This window comes from Sesamum indicum, linkage group LG3 (assembly GCF_000512975.1).
Source record: "Sesamum indicum cultivar Zhongzhi No. 13 linkage group LG3, S_indicum_v1.0, whole genome shotgun sequence".
In the NCBI taxonomy this organism is placed as follows: domain Eukaryota; kingdom Viridiplantae; phylum Streptophyta; class Magnoliopsida; order Lamiales; family Pedaliaceae; genus Sesamum; species Sesamum indicum.
Genome location: NC_026147.1, coordinates 1,690,321 through 1,708,812, shown reverse-complemented (window position 1 = coordinate 1,708,812; position 18,492 = coordinate 1,690,321). Strand labels below are relative to the sequence as shown.

The 18,492-nt window shown below is 31.4% G+C and overlaps 2 protein-coding genes across 2 annotated transcripts; both read left to right on the top strand.

Annotated features, from left to right (window-relative positions):
• LOC105156982 (probable membrane-associated kinase regulator 1) lies at positions 4,386-5,627 on the top strand. Its single transcript, XM_011073264.2, has one exon. It carries the CDS (start codon positions 4,463-4,465, stop codon positions 5,471-5,473), a length of 1,011 nt encoding a protein of 336 aa, XP_011071566.1. The 5' UTR covers positions 4,386-4,462; the 3' UTR covers positions 5,474-5,627.
• On the top strand, positions 10,397-13,097 carry LOC105157081 (beta-D-glucosyl crocetin beta-1,6-glucosyltransferase-like). The gene is made up of 2 exons (XM_011073375.2): positions 10,397-10,528; positions 11,376-13,097. The coding sequence occupies exon 2, from the start codon at positions 11,516-11,518 to the stop codon at positions 12,881-12,883; it is 1,368 nt and encodes a 455-aa protein (XP_011071677.1). The 5' UTR covers positions 10,397-10,528; positions 11,376-11,515; the 3' UTR covers positions 12,884-13,097.

Sequence of the window (18,492 nt, the reverse complement as noted above, 5' to 3'; positions counted from 1 at the left end):
GCATGTGGATGTGGCTTCTGATGTGACCTTTCAAATTCCGATCCACCATACCCCCGGGTTTATTATTTGTTTATAATTACCATTTTCTCCAACAAAATCCCATAGCTATACTTAAAATTTGGAGGTTATAAATGTCATTTCATTCAAAGTAATTAATTACTTTTCCACTTCCAGGGGCATGCCAGACTTTTCACCCTTCAATATTAAGGGTCTATTATTTTTTCTAAGAAAAGGAAATGTAATTATAAAATACCCTACCTTTCTACTGTAAATAAGCAAAATTATTTTTTTGAGATGTTCAGGACTAAATTTATCGAAAAATGATCAAATATGAGATGTTCAGGACTAAATTTATAAAAAAAGAAAAAGACTAAATTATAGCACCCCTGAGGTTTGTTTCCGTCTAATAACTAAGTCATCTTGTTAGTCAAAATTTATCAAATTTGTTGATATAAACAAAAAAAATTAGAAAAAAAATCTATATTTACCCCCAATTGATTTATTACAAATTTATTACAGGTCAAATAAATTTATTTATGACTAAATTATCCTTATACATCTTCGTTCGTTAATATATATTAGGCGATAATTTTCAACGTTATAAAAATAATAAGTTAGTAATTACATAATTATTAGCATAAAAACTATAGATGAGGTTGGGGTTATTTGCATAGACCACCTCTGAGTTTTTGTATTTCAATGATCTTCCCTGATATTAGTTGACCGTCAGTCGAGGGTTATATACGAAAATAAAATTATAATTTTACTTAATATAAAATATAACAAGGATAAAAATAAAATAAATAATTAATGGCATATATCCAACTTTGGAATATCGTCATTAATTGAATTATCTAGAATATTTTTCTAGTATATATTATTAATTTATCAATTTGAATTTGATTTGATAATTTGAGCTATTAGTATTTTTTTTAATAATTCATTAGCCAAAAATAAATTTATCGAGCCAATTCAAAAATATAAATAGAGAATATTTTTTACGGGTTAAACATAAAAAAGTTCTTATCGACTTATATTTTATCTCAAAAATAAATATTTTAGTATTATTATATTTTGGCTAAATCAACAAAATAAGACAGAATTAATTTATGAAATAGAATATAAATGAGTGAGAATTTATCTCATTTCTTTCTTTGTTATTGTTTTATATTAAAAAAAATTACAATATTATTCTTAATTTTATTATAGCCCCATGAAAATTATCATTTAGGTAATTAGTAACACTTTTATAACTATAACACAATAAAATAACAAAAAATATTTGTTATCACTGTATCATCACTATATGTATGTCACTAATTATTTTTAATGATAATTTATGCACAATTTTTATTACTAATTCTTATTAATAAATTTTCTTACAAAGTCATAGTTATATTATTTTAATTAAATAATTATCGAAAATATTAAAATTATTACTTAAATTTTTTATTTACATGGAATTATGATTTATCAACACTATATTTCACCTTCACTATTATTCAAATGGCGTTGTAATATTTCTTCAAGGGTAAATATTACAACGGACCCTCCTGATACAAATACTTTTTTCTTTATTTAAAATATTATAAATACTCCCTAAAATTAATGATCATTTTAGAGATATCCCTTCGATCATGACATCTCATTGTAGAGGGTATTTGTTAGATTGTTGTTAATTTTAGGAAGATATTTGTAAATTTCAAATAATGATGGTATTTATAATTATGATAAATTTCAGAAAAGTGCTATATAATTTATAAAAGAAAACTCTGTTATCTTATCAACTTTTGAATATCCAAATTATCCTTTAACTCATTCATTTTCTTCAGTAAAATTTGGTCATAGTAGTTATTTCAATTTTTTAAAAATAAATTTACTAAAATACCCCTGAAATTTCATCAACTTTTGACACTTTTATGTTTTTGAAGCCAGTAATTCATAATTAATAACTAATTTATTAATAAAAATATTAATTATTTATAATTTTTTAATATTTTTGTACACACATCGAGTACGTCGTGTATCTCTATAATATATATATATATATATATATATATATATATATAAGAGAGTCAATATTGGAGATTAATTCATTTATTTAGGTGGTGAGGTTTTGAGGTTTGCAACTACGATTGCACGACTTTATTATTTTACCAAATTGCCCATTCATTTGAATCAAACTTACATTTGTTCCATGCCATGATGTTATTTATAAGCTATGATTTCTATTACATATGTACAATTGGTATAGCATGCCACGCAATCCGAGTTTTGTAAGGCTATTGGTCTGAGCCTCACAAGATCGGAGTTTTATAATGTGAGGTATTGTTTGTTTCGATCGGAGTCCTAATAATTGAAGTTTGGTTATATGAGATATTCGTTACACGAATTCATCCCTTGAAAACTGTTTTAGTTTTGGTACTTACAAATCATACAAGTGTTTCATCTGCATTTGATGTACTTGGAAAAATCGTTGCATGACTATGGTCAATAATTATTTGCTACAACTATTTGTTATTAATCATGACAATTAATCATAATTAAATGATATAACTGTTATAGTGACGTGGACGCCAATAATATATATTTAAAATATGGTCAAGAAAATTAAATACAATGGAACAATATTTTCTACCAATATAAAATTTCTTTTATTATTATCATTATTTTTTTTCATATTTTGGTAAGCACTTGATGATTAATTTAGAGATAATTACACTCCCTTCTATTAAGATTTGGTGTAATTATACGTAGATCTCTAGTGATTTGCAAAATTACATCTAGTCCTAAATTTGCTCCATTTAACAAATAAATCCCATGTTAGTTAAAATTTATTGAATTTGTTGATATTAACAAAAAAAAATGGATAAAAATCTATATATTTTCGATTGACTTATTACTGTTTATTGCAGGTCAAATAAATCTTTTTATAATCAAATTATCCTTATATATACATCTTCACACGATAATGCATGTGAAGATGTATATATTCACCGTTATAAAGGGTAGTTCAGTCAGAAAAAATCACTTGAACTGTAATAAGTTAATAATAAGTCAATCGATAAGAAATATCAATTTTCACTTAGTGTTTTTTTTTTCTTCTTCATGTCACGAAATTCAGTGAACTTTGAATAATGAATGGACTTATTTGTTAGACAAATGTAAACTTAGGGTACTAGATGCCATTTTTCAAATCACATGAGGTCTACATGTAATTATATAAAACCTCAGGAAGGGGAGTGTAATTATCCCTTGAATTTATTTTTATTTATACTTTTTAATTTATGATTTATTTACACAAATTATTCCTATCTTTTGCATAATTACATAAATGACCCCTGACAGCCAAAAATAGGGATATTTTGTGTTATGTTGACATTTTTTGAAGTATATGTATAATTTTTTAAAAGATAATTGTAATTTTTGTAAATTGTGTTGACATTTTTAATTGATGTACGTAGAATTTTCAAAACACATAAATAATTTATATAAATAAATTGTAGTTGATATGATGAGATCATAACAACAACCATATTAACTTGAAAAATCAGATTAAGTTGATAAAAACAAATAAAATTAACACTTTTAAATGCAATTTTCATCAATGCTTCAAACTTCCGGACATGAAAATTTTCATTGTACTTTTTTTTTATAAAGTCATAAATTAAAAATTGGATAAACATTAATATTCCTTTAATTCAAAATGAGTTAATTATATCAAATCATAATCATATCGTTCAATATAGAGATAATTACACTGCCCTTTACTATTAACGTTTGTTTAGTCTGGCCAATAAATTATTAAATTATTCAAAGTTTATTGAATTTGTTCTTATTAATAAAAGAAATTGAATGAAAATCCATATTTACTCCGGATAAACTTAATATGGACTTATTGTAGGTCAGCAAAATTTTTTTCTGATCAAATTATACTTGTAAGGGCCGGTGAAAATATATACCTTCTCACGTGCAATTGCGTTTGAATGCGTATAAATGTAGTTTGGTTAGAAATACATTTGATTGGCCTGTAATAATTCAATAACAAGTCACTTGGGTACATATGAATTTTCATTCAATACTTTTGTTAATATTAATATATTCAATGAATTTTAACTAATGAACGAATTTATCAGATGAAAAAATTAACAAGAATATTAAATGTAATTTTTCAAATCACAAGAAATTTATATATAATTACAAGGAGTTTTATGAAAGCATAATATAATCATTCCTTTAATATATTACTTGAATATACATTTTTTTAATATTTGATATAGAAAACAATAAAGTAATTAAGAGCCATAAATGGGTAGGGTTAGTTAATAATTTAATATACCATAATTTTTTCTTCTTTATGCCCATAAATTCATGCATCCATCTCCCATCTCCCTCCTACTATAAAGAATCAGCCCCCACCTCTCCACAGTCAAATTCTCCGGTAATGTAGCCCGCCACCACCATGGGCCACCGCACGGCGAAGCGCCACCACTCCACCACCAAGTCTTACACCCTCCCCTCCTCCCCCACCCACTCCTCCTCCTCCTCCGACTTCGAGTTCACCATCTCCATCTCCCCCCGGAAATCCTCCGCTGCCTTCCGCCCCGCTGACGAGCTCTTCTACAAAGGCCAGCTTCTTCCCCTCCACCTCTCCCCCCGCATCTCCATGGTCCGAACCCTCCTCCTCTCCTCCTCCTCCTCCTCCTCCTCCGACACCACCACCACTGCATCCCGCGACTCCACCGCCTCTCACTCCTCCACCGATTCCTCCTCCAATACCGACCTCCTCCGCCACCTCGACTGCGACTCCGCCCGCCCCAGCTCCGTCTCTGACGACGAACTCAAACGCCTCACCAACAGCAGCTACAACACAAGATCAAAACCATCATCATCAAAGTACTTCTCTCTCCCGAAACTCTCCTCCGTCTTCCGGAAAGAACAGAAGAACCCCCCTACCCCACCGCCCCCCTCCGGCGGCGCGGCCGTGAAGCGGGTCAGCTCCACAGCGAAAGAAGTCATCCGCAAGTACCTGAAAAAAGTGAAGCCCTTATACGAAAAGCTCTCCCAAAAGCAGCAGAAAATATCTCCGCCGCCAACACCAACACCAACCCCACCGCCACCGCCACCGTCATCAAGAAACCCCAGATCGGCGAACACGACTCTGCTATTCACGATGAAAGATCAAGAACTGAACTACCTAAAGGAGAATCGTCACACAACTATTTCACATTCTTTCTCTGGGAATCTGCAGAGGTTATACCCAAGATCAACTCGAAGCTACATCTCGAGCTGCCCGTCGTCGATGAGGTCGTCACCCAGCCATGGCAGAAACGGGGTTGAATCCGGGTTCGGGTACACCCAAATGGGCCGGGCGGGGTCGGGTACGTACCACTCGGATGCTTCATCAATGGAGGAGCTGCAGAGTGCAATCCAGGGTGCAATTGCTCATTGTAAGAATTCCATGCTTCAGTAATAACGAAATTTGATAGAAAAAAAAAAAAAAAAAAGAAAGAGAGATTGGTTTTGGGTATTATGCAGAATTAACTGATTTTAATTAACATGTAATGTGGATTAATTAACTTAAATATTGATCAGTTGTTAATGTGGGTTGCATCTGATTTTTGATTTTATTCATTAGTTTGGAGTTTTCTCTTTGTTTTAGTATTCTTTTTTTCCAATCTTTTAATTTTTGGGGAAATTCTAGTATAATAGATCAGGTCTGACCATATATTTTTATTTAAATCAGATTCGATTGCAATTGAATCAATTATACAATAAGTTTAATATATTTATCATGTGATTGATGTACAATTCAAGAAAAGTGTTTAATTCGGCCAAATTTGATTTGAATAAAAAATTTTCATACGATAAATGTGATATATTTGGCATGAAATCGAGATACGATTTCAAAAGAAGTGACTGATCGCATATAATATGTAATTAATTTAATTCAATAAAATCAAAAGTTTTTCTATTTTTAGATTTTTAATGGTCGGGTTGAGGATGCTGACAAATTCATGCAACGGTTACATCACTCTTTTCAAGAACTGAAAATGAAACCAAACCAAGCATAATTAGAATTTATTTGTTATTAGATAACACATAAATTGGTGTGCTTAAAATTTTTAAATATTAAGTTCTGAATATTATTTTTTCTGAAAACTAGAAAAAAATATTTATTTACTGAAATTTATGATTAATGAAGAAAATAAGTATTAATAAGATAAAATAATACAATTTTAATATTATAAACAAAATAAAATCTTAGATAGGAAAACGAGAGAAAAATAAAATAAAAGAGTGAATTTTGTCTGTATTCTTTATATAGGGTTAATTTATATTAAATTTTTACTACAATAAATATTATTATATTATCAAATAAAGTACTAATAATATTATTTTTATTAAATATAAGCTAACTATATGTGTATTGTTCAATGATTTAAAAACCACTTTTCTCTTGTATTTTTTAGTAAGGTGCGTATATTTATTTAATTTATATGGTAAAAATAGTGGAAATATTTATTTATTGCGCCAAGCATTTTTATTTTTAAATTAAATGTCTTGATAACATAAGATTGTAAAAAAGAAAATAGTATACAAATTTTACTATTAGATCGCACGCGAGGTTAATATCATCATATCAGCAAAATGAATTTAATTAAGGTAAATAGCATAATTTTTATTATATTTGCTGCAGAAACTGCAAAAAAATTCCAAAATTAATTGCTAATTTCTGCATAATAAATTTGCGGGAAAAGTATTATTTTAGTCCGTTAAGTATGCCTAATTTTAATTTTAATCCGATAACTATGTCCATTTTTGTTTAGGTCTAGTAATTTACGAAATTGTTTACTTTTAGTCCTCTAGCAGATTTTCGGACAATTTTACCCCTATGTAACTTTTGAAAGGTAGTTTTAGTCCATATGCACTTATAGAGATAAAATTATCCGAAAAATTGCAAAAGGATTAAAAGTAAGCAATTTCTTAAGTTATTAGATCTAAACAAAAATGAACATAGTTATTAGACTAAAATTAAAATTAGGCAATGTTAGCGGACTAAAATAATATTTTTTCCTAAATCTCCTGCAGAATTATTATTATCATTATTATTATTATTATTATTATTATTATTATTTTTATTTTTTTGTGGTTTGGAAAAGAATCTTGCACGTGCATTGAGATGGTAGTAATGTACTTTCACCCTCCTCTTTATTTTATTTTATTTATTTGACATTTAATGAGTGAAGATCTACTTTGAAGTTAAGGTGGAGCAAACTCAATGTACCATAAATTTACAAAATTATAATATAAGGATAATTGGATTGTATTTTTGTGAAAATCAGTATAATTTCACATAAATTTCATGTAATTTAGAAATTATACATAATACACATGACCTTTATCTCCATCAAATAAGTAGATTTCTTCGTTAGTAAAAATTATTGAATTTAACAAAAGAATTGAATGAGAATCCATATTTATTCTCATTTGACTTATTGCATGTCCAACAAATTTTTTCTGATCGAAATAAAGGTAAAGATATACCTCACATGCATTAGCGTGTAAAGATGTATAAGGGTAATTTGATTAACTGAACAAGATTTGTGTAAGTTGCAATAAGTCAACAATAAATCAATTTGGGGTAAACATGAATTTCATTCATTCTCTTTTTAATATTAGTAAATTCTGATGAATTTTGACTAATCGGGAATTCTGTTTGTTTTAGATGAAAACAAAAATCGGAAGTACAAGATGTAATTATTCAGATACAGGAGGTTTACGTGTAATTACACCAGCTTCAGGAGCGGTGTAATTATTCCTATTATATATGATATTTGAAAAAAATATATTAAGCACAATATTTTTTTTTTAATCATGATAACATTATAAATGAATATAAATACAGAATATTAAAAACTAATATATCACAAAAAGATTAGGCTTTGGTAAATACTATATTCTAAATGAAATTACATTTATAGGGTATGAGATATATTTGAATAAAGAAAAATAAGTGTATTTTGTTATCTATATAATGCAGATCAAGGCTTATTTATTTTTTTATTACAAAAAAATTATAATAAAATATTATTTTGTAAAAATACATAATAATTTTATTACAATGTCTATGAGTTGAGGATTTTTTCTTTTTAAATACCCGAGTCGTGTACAACATCTACGACTTACTACAGATTAAGTTAGTTTTTTTCTAAGATCCTCCGACTTAATTAATAGTATCATATTAATAAAAGATTGATATAAAATATATATTTAAATTATAAAATCTAATTAAATTAAATTTGCACGTAATTCATGCTTGAATGTGACATAAGAATAAGGAATAATTACACCAATCTCTCCTAAATTTTGACGTAATTATACATATATATCTCATTTGGTTAGAAAAATGTATATCTAGTATCACGATGTTTGTTTCTTTCTAACAAATAAATCCATTCATCAGTTAAATTCACCAAATTACTTATATTAGTAAAAAATTAAAAATAAAAATCCAAGTGTCGGTTATACATTTATAGAATATACATTTATAGATAAATCCATATAATGGACTATATTTAATATACATTTATAGATATATAGTGTCGGTTATTTGCTTATTGAGTTATAAGCTCATTCATCTGTTAATATTTTGAGGTATATATCTTTACCCATCGAATGCCAGGTCCAAACTTTACATTTCAATTAGACCGGGCCAGTATGCAGTTCTTCCCTTATCCATTAATAAAAATAGAAGTCATATTTTGTGGATGAGATGATAAATTCGCTAGTGGTGATATGGGATTATGTATATATAGATATACTCTGAAGGGACTGAATTATATGAACAATTACATGTATAAATATGATTTATTTTAAGTATGATTTTTAGGCGAGTTATAAGGAGTGTTTGTGAAAACTTCTACTTTGAGAAAAGTTATTTTCGTAGAAAAAATTGAAAGTTGTAGCAAAATCAGAAGTTGATAATGTTTGTAAAAAGAGTAAAAAGCAAACAAAATCTAAATTGAATAGCGTTTTGAAAAAAATTACTTTTAAAATAGACTTAATTGATTAAAGACCACTGTCCCCATTTGTTAAAAAGATATTATTTTTTGTTTATATTTGCACACAATAATAACTAGTTTTTCATAAAAAATAATAAATTTTATTTCGATTAATATATTTTATATTTAATTTTTCTAAAATATTAATAGAAAAAATAAATGTTTAATTTAATAATGCTCCCACTACTTAAGTGATATAATTATTGAGTCTTTTTAGCAAATAAAGAATTGAGTCTTTTAAATTTTTTGATACCATAAATGCTCATTATTTACATTTGAAAATAACTCTTCAATACCATAAAAAATAAGTATTTTTAATAAAAGCTTATGTTCCACGACAAACCTAATTAAACAAATTATATAATTTATGGATTAATTTTTCTTAAAAATATTATCAACCTAATTACGGGCTGAATCTCGTGTTTGTATTTTTAATTAAAGATTAGGTTGGTAAGTAATGTGGATGCAGCAGATTAATAAGTATCATATGTCTAGTACAGTAAAACCTCTATAAATTAATAACCTTGGGACCATGAAATTTTATTAATTTAGAGAGATATTAATTTATCGATAAATAATTAAAAGAGAGACTTTTTAAATTCAGCAAATTTAGTACATATGTATTGAAAATAAATGAATTCATATATGTTTCATTGATTATATTCACGTATCAATCATTTCTTTGTAACTGATTAAATATATTCATATATAATATCAATTCATTGTATACAATTAACTATTATATTTATAGACACATGTTCAATTCATTAAAATTACTTAAATATACATGTTTACATTAATTCGTTGCACTTAAATAACTATTATAGTCAATTAAATATATTCATGCATGATGAATGAAACATATACTAGCTATATAAATCTTAATATGAAAATAAAATAAATTCATAACACGCAACCATGTCTTCTCATCTAAAAGGCATCGCAAAATCATCCATGAATGATCAAATGCGTAAAGCATTACAGCATCCATGAATGATCAAATGCGTAAAGCATTACAGATTTCATATTTTAGCAAATTACCATAATATTTATAATTGTAATATTCATGAATTATTAATTTGGAGTTTTAATGGGACCTAATATTTATAAAGGAATTTTTCGAAAAATTATTATCTTATTATCTTATCGAATTTGATGATGTTTTACAAAGGCCCAAGTCGGGACCACAAGATTTTATTATTTTAGAGAGTTTATTAATTTATAAAGATTTTACTGTACTTCTAAATCATGTGGGCAGGTAGTTAATTATTTAATGTCAAACAACCACATACTGATTGAGATAAAAGGAAGAAATCCGGACACATCCATCACCAAACCCACTGCACATCCACTCAACAAATTTGATCACAAATAAAGTTGAAAAAGAAAGACAACTTTTATTACCAAAGAGCTACTTAGCCTTTAATTGAACTTAGAATCCAGCTTGACGCCATCATTAACAGGTGATTTTTTTGAAACTGTAAATTTCTTTTATAGTTTGTTGAAGAAATTTTTTGAGCAAGTTTTGTTGATTTTCTTTTGGTTGTGCTTTGGCTTTGATCGGATTTTGTTATTGTTCTTGGGAGTATCTATGTTTTTTTACGTAGTCCTTTTGATTTAGAGATGATCTTTATGAGGGGAGTTTTCCTCTCTCATTATAGAAACAAATAGATCCTTCTGAGCCGCTTCCACTCTGTCTACATCTCTAGTTTAATTTATTGTGTATGCATGTAAAACTGCATCTTGTATTGTCTACCTGATTTTGCGTTTAGCTTTTCTAAATGTGTTTATCGATCAAGCTCAGATTTTTTTTGGCTGAGCTCAACTCGTTTGTACCCCTATTTTTAATGCATGTGGGCAAAGCGGTCATTGACCAATTAAATTTTTTATTCAAATACTACCTAGTTTACCTTTTATCTACTTTCGTCTTTTTTACAATTCCGCATTTAACTACATAAAAATTAAGTTAATTGACAGTTGTTTTATGGATTTAATAGAATTTACTCCAATGTGATATTGCAGAGGAATAAATGTGGAAAAATAGCAATTCACCTTCTTTTCAATATTCTCACCGTCCAATTCGGAGTGCTGATAAAAAAATTATATTCTCAAAGATGCGGGGGGGAAATTATAGCCTACACCTAGTTCAATCAAATCTAAATCAATCATTTGACATGTGCAATACACTTTTTATGTAATTGATGTACAGTTTAAGAAAAGTGACCAATCACGTAGCAAATATGATATATCTATTTTGTGATTGATTTGGTTCGACCAAACCTGATTCACACAAGAATTTTTCAAATGCAGATCGACATACCTAGAAACACGCCCGTCCCCATGGGAGCTTTGATGCTTTAAATTTCACGAGGACCTCAAAATAAAATAGGGAGTTCTTGAGAGAGTACAAGAAGAAAAGAGAGATCAAAGGCTGTTTTCTTACACAATTCATGGCTATTTTCAAAGTACTGATGTTCCCATGGCTAGCTCATGGACATGTCTACCCATATCTTGCACTAGCCCAAAGGCTCTCCAAAACAAACAAATTCCACATATACTTCTGCTCGACATCTGTCAATCTTGAATCAATCAGAAATAGTCTCAACCAACACTCGCCATCATCATGGGATCATCTCTCAATTGAACTGATTGAACTCCGCCTGCCACCCCACCCTCAACTCCCCCCACACTACCACACCACCAAGAACATACCCCTTACCCTCATCCCTACCCTCATACACGCCTTTCAGCTCTCCGCCCCCAATTTTTCCGACATAATTACTCGTCTCAACCCCGACCTGCTTATCTACGACATGTTTCAGCCCTGGTCGGCAAAGCTCGCGTCGTCCCAAGGCATCCCCGCTGTCCATTTCAATGTAGGGGGCTCGACTGCGCTTTCGTTTCTCCACCATCTGCACACGCACAAGAGTGCTGTTACTTTCCCTGTTCCGGCAATATACCTGCATGATTACGAGAGACAGAACCAGATGGCTGAGGAGGAGCTGGTAAAAGTTCAAGAAGACGATGAGGGGTTGTTTTTTGGTGTCTTCAAACTGTCTTGCGACATTGTCTTGATAAATAGCTGCTGCATGTGGATTGAGGGGATGTACATTGACTACCTCTCCACATTGAGCCAGAGGAGAATTGTGCCTGTTGGTCCACTTGTTCAGGAAAATGCAGCTGATGAAACTGATTCGTGGATCATGAATTGGCTGAGTAAGAAACGCGAATCTTCAACTCTTTACATCTCATTTGGCAGTGAAACCTACTTCTCCAGGGAGCAGATACAAGAGATAGCAAAAGGGTTGGAGCTGTGCAAAGTTAACTTCATATGGGTGGCTAGATCACCTGTTGGAAGTGATCATATTAATGTCGAAGAAGCATTGCCTGAAGGGTTCATCGATCTGGTGAAAGAGAGAGGTATATTGGTGCAAAAATGGGCACCACAAGCTGCAATCTTGGCAAGTCCAGCAGTGGGCGGATTCATGAGCCATTGCGGTTGGAACGCTATAAAGGAGAGCATATATTTTGGAGTTCCGGTGGTGGCGCTGCCATTGAAATTCGAGCAGCCGCTGAATTCTAGGCTGGTTGTGGAGGCTGCATTTGGGGTGGAGGTGGCGAGGGATGAGAAGGGGAAGTTTGACGGAGAAGCGGTGGGAAGAGCTATAGATGAGGTGATGTTAGGAGAGAGTGGAGAAAGGCTTAGGAGAAGAGTCAGAGAGATGAGTGAGAAGACCAAAGTGGAGGAAGAAGAAACGTTTTGTGGAGTAGTAGAGGAGTTGACAAAAATTTGTGTGAAGAAATCAGCTTCTTCTTGAGTACTCACAAGAAGCAAAAACTCTCTCTCTCTCTCTCTCTCTCAATAAAAGATGAAATCATTATCCTTATGATGATTTAAATGTAAGTCTGTTTTGGTTTTATTTTCTTTTATTTCAGATTTTTGTAATTTATATTATTAGAATAATTTTTTCTGTCCAACAATAATTTTTAAGAGTATTGTTCTCATTTTAATTGGGTGTTCCGCATGTTAGTGTTTGGTCTTTTTCGTCATTGGTGTACTAGATTTCATTTTATCAAAAAGTGGTATTTTCATTCTTTAGAATTCATTGTTCTGGACTAGTTTTTGCTTTTGTTTTGCATGCATGATTCATTCGCCGTTTTAAGAGAGCAATTGTTTTGAAATGGTTCTCTAGAAAGGATTTTAATGAATTGTAAATCAAAGGTTGGAATTTGGAACGATTTTTGAGATGGGATGATGCTCATCCTTTTTAGGAAAGTCCGAAAAAATTTGTACGGGTAAAAATATATTCTTTACAGATTTATCGTGGAGTTTCGATGGTTACATACGCATCACAAAAGTTGTTTGATTTACAAATATGAGTACAATTAAATTTGCACCAAAATTTGTATCAAAATTTGGGACAACTTTGAGTTATAATTTTGCACGGAACTTTATGACGAAACTTTCTAGAACTTTTGTGATGGAAACAACCAAAAGGTGGAACAAAATTTTAGACGTCTTTTCTAACAACATATTTTGGAACAAGTTTTGGATCAATTTTAGTGTCGCATTTTATGGCGGTTTTTTGTTTGATTTTTGAAAAAAGAAGGTGACAAATGAGGCAGAAATGATACAAGTGGACAATGAGGCAGAAATTATTTTACCCCCAATTACTGTAAGTATTACTTTATATCTTTTTGCAACTTTCTTTACAATTTATTGACATTTGTCCCTGTTCATGCAGAGCCTTGTCACCTCACAATCTGCAAAAAATGAGATTACTACACTCCAAGTGCCCAATCTAATTCCAGTTTCCAACTCTCCCCAGTACACTAAGGGACCTTCAATGTACACTCAACTGCATAGTGTTGGACAACTCAGGAGTGCAACATCAAGGGTAAATATTAGAGCCCCACCTCCTATGCTTGGTAGTGAATACAGTGTCACCCAACATTCTGTCCAAGAACATTTTTCAGTTATCATGCAAGGGGGAAAGAAATTGATCACACTGTCAAACTTGCAGAGATTAAGCTCAAAAGGGCTTCCAGGAAGCAGTAGCAACAACTCTGTAGAAAAATAGACATAATTTGTACTTTTGACTTGTTTGGCATTTTGGCTTATTTGTAAGGTAGACATGCAGTTTTTGCCATGGTTTCATACCTTTTGCTTTTGATTGGCAGGGTTTGATAGTTTTTGTGAGCCCTTTAGATTGCCAAAGTTTGGCAAACTTATTCAAACATCATATTTTGACGTGATCACGTTAATATAATCATCTATTACTACTTATTTTATATTTTTACTGTTGTTTTTAATATAATATATTACTTAATGTTTATAGCTTATTATATTCGCAAGTTATAACTTAAGACAATTTAAACATATAAACATAAAGGAACAAACAAATGCATTACTAGTCCATAAAAATAAAATTCATAATCCTTACTAATCTAAGTTTTACATAGCAAAACACCATCAATTACATAGCAAAACACCATCAACAGATAAATCCATTTCCTTACACAAATTACTCCATTTATGCACGACTTCCTAGCATCCAAATAAAAATAAAAAAAAACCATGAAAAGGCAAGCAACTTGAAGTAAAATTTCATCTTCTTTCATCTTTATCTTCTCCATTTCTAGCTAATTCATCTTCCTCACCAACCCAGGAATTACAGATCTTGCTCTTGAGCACATTGGATGATTTCCCACTGGAAGAATCTACATCCATTATTCTACATTTTTCACCAAAAAAAAATAAAAATTAGAGAGTACGAAAAATAGAAAAAAAGAAAGGAAAAACGAACTGCTCTCTACATACCTTGTAGTCGTAGCATGAATGGAATCGTCTACCTGGATTTTGGTCGGTCCAAGATGTGCGAACGTAAACTGGCTTACCACAATAACAATGTGTCCAACTGGGCATGGAAGACATCATGCAATCTTCGCATAGTCGGGCTCGGAGCAGGGGAAAATGGTGGAGGGTTGGGGTCGGTCGTCTTCTTCAGCTTCAGGAATGGGATGTGGAGTGTTGGGGGTTAGGGATTTTTGTCCGAGAGAAGAATGCTTTGGTCGATTTGAGAGGGAAGAGATTTCGTCTTCTTTTATTTTGGGTTTTACTTTTTGTTTTCATTTTTCTTTTGTGTTTTTTAGCTTAGTTGGCGATAATTCATTAACCCCCTTCACATCAGCAAAACCCCCAAATTGGAACCGTAATTTGTGTCCAGGTAAGCAGTTTCCAGCGCATTTGAAAACTCTGGTTGCAGAAGTCCTTCAATAGCCAAAAAAAATTTAATTATGGGATGCTATTTGCTACACCCTTAACTACGGTCCCCGATATGCTACCCCCCTAATATACGGGACAGTAAATGCAATTTAGCCAGTTACAATATCTATTACAAAATCCACTATTATTTTTTAAGAAAAAACTATCTTATTTTTATTATAAAAATTATTATAAATTTATTTAATTTAAATTAATTAATTTTTAAATTTTAATTTTGATATTTAAAGTTAACACTTCTTATTATAATAATTTATTAAAATGCTAATTTATAAATTAGTACTTTTACAGTTCTATAAACTGAAATATTAAATAAATTGAAATGCAATTAAATATTAAAAGAACAATTAATAACATAACATATATTAATCAAAAAGAGTATGAAAATACAAATGTTTAGAAAAAAAAAAAACAAAAAGCCTAATCTAAAAATTGACCTCCTCGTCGGGTCGGGTTATCTGCTGAAGGTTGGGAACCATCATGAAAGGGAGTGGATCAACCCAAGAACGCGGCGGAAGCACGATAAGGCAAAAAAAAGAATTAAATAGTGTTCCCTAGGTGTACACTTGAACATTCCCGGGCAATAGTGTATAAATGCAGAAATAATGCAATTAAAGTTCCATGTTATAGTCTATGGAGAAAATGAGAAGCAACATTTAAAATTACCCTTGTCGTTTTCTTTAATCGGCTATACTCATTAATTGCAATTTACAACGTATGTCCACGCAAGACTCCAGTACAGGAGCCCTCCAATATTGTCCACACCACACCGGGAATATGGAATTTGTCCTCATGCTAACTAGAAATAAAAATCTGGAAAGACGGTTTGAAAACTACACTATTGCTTAGTGTATTTTTCTAGTTTTCGATCTACCTAGTTATTGACTTGGTTCCAAACCAAGAAGAATATGAGAAATGGAGATGGATGATGGACAAATTTTGCTGCACTCTTGGGAGAGAAAAATGGCTAGGTTAAGAGTTTTTGAGTGTTGGAAGAGTTGGATTGAAGTTGGGAGCAAAAGGGGGAAGACCTAGTCAACTACATCACTTTCGTATTTCCATAAACTCTTGCTCTCACCTCAAACTCGAAAAGTAAACACTTAAATTAACCTAAGCAACTGATTTTTCTTCTCCATACAAGGCAGGTCGACTTAGACAAGGTCAACATGGTCTAGGCTTGGTGCATCTGGATCGGCTCAATTAATTTGTCCCAACAAATTAAATTGAATCCAATAACTAATTCTGTTGGGTTAGTTACTTAATCTAATTAAATAAAATATCCAACAAAGAAAGCCCAAATAAATATTTAATTCAATTAAATATTCCCAAGTCCAAAACGCACTTAATTAATTAAATGAATCGAATCCATTTAATTAATTAAGTCTGATCAAACATAATTAATGAATCCAATTCACTAATTAGACAAGTTCCTCTACTATTAATTAATGAATCTAATCTACTATTAATTAACCCAAGCCTCTTAAATTAATTCAATTAATTTAAAGGTCAAATTCAAAATTCAATTAATCTAATTAATTAAATTTTGGATCATCCATCTCAAGGATAACACCATATAAATGATCCAATCATTTATTTTCTCCAAAGATTTCAATTTCATCCAATTAAATTAATTCTCTTCTTTCGGAATTAATTCTAATTAATTACATCACTTTGCAGTGCTTTGTGTGTAGCTCTTTAAGTTCACCCTCAACTAGAACTTGGGCGTGTGTGACCAACACAATTAATTCTTTTATGATGAAACATTGTGGTATCCCACTTGAAATCTTTCAAATCCACAACATTCACCATTAAGATTAAAAAACGTACCTACATATTGAGGACTTACTCATTATTCACATGAACCCAAAACGTACCTACAATTGTCTACTGCCTCCTTGATGCATTCAGATATCCGTTATGTCATGCGCAAAGCATACACAACATTAGGTGTAATGCACCAAATAATATTTCCATACTACCTACGACAAAGATATAGGGAATCTCAAACATCTAAGCTTTCTCATTGCTCGACCTTGTTTGAATCTTAAACAACTTAACCCTTTTATTTAGGAATCCAATTCCTTTCATGGAGAACTGCGTGAATAATGCTCATGTCTAGTGTTGCCTAACATCCTAACCTCATTCTAAATGAGTAAGACGTCCTGAAGGTATATCTCTTATCTTTTTTCAATGCTTTTGGCCTATTGTTGGTAGTGATGTGGTTGCTTGTGTTTTAGAATTTTTGAATCATAATAAGGCACCAGCATCTTTTAATTCAACTCATATAGTTCTCATTCAAAAATGTGACAAACCGGAGACAGTAAGTCAATTCCCACCTATTATTGCATTTGAAATGTAATCCATAAGATAGCTTCCAAAGTCATCGCTAACCGCTTGAAACACCTTCTTCATGATCTTGTCTCTGAGTCCCAGTCGGCCTTTATCCCTGGTAGACTTATCATAGACAATGTCCTCCTCGCCTATGAGATTAACCATTTCCTAGCACATAAACGTTGGGGTAAGGAGGGATATATAACTTTGAAGCTAGGCATCAGTAAGACGTACGATTGGGTGGAGTGATTTTTTCTTGAGAGAGTTTTGAGTAGGTTAGGCTTCCACGAGAAATTTGTCTCTTTAATCTTGTCATGTGTCTCGACCGTCTTGTTCTCCTTTATGCTTAATGGTTCTAACTTTGAATTCCCTTATCTCTTTCTTTTTTGTGCAGAGGTGTTCAGTCATCCAGTTCAGGTTGAGGAGTCGATAGGTGTGTTGCAAGGGGTGGCGATTAGCAAGAACGACCCACGGGTTTCTCACTTACTGTTTGTTGATGATACATTAATATTCGCCCAAGCAACAGAGGATAAGATACTGTGCATTAAAGGTTTGCTCCAACGTTTTGAGGAGGTGTTTGGGTTGGCGATGAACTGGCAAAAGTCGGCAACGATTTTTAGCAAGAATGAGGACCATGTTGCTAGGAGGAGCTAGGCCGTGTTCTAGGAGTTACGGTGGTTGATAAACATTATAAATATTTAGGGCTTTCCACGGTGATTGGCGTTCTAAGAAAGCGGTCTTTGAGAATATCAAAGTGTGTGTATTGAATAAAATGCAACAATGGAGTGTTAAGTTTCTCTCCCAGGCTGGACG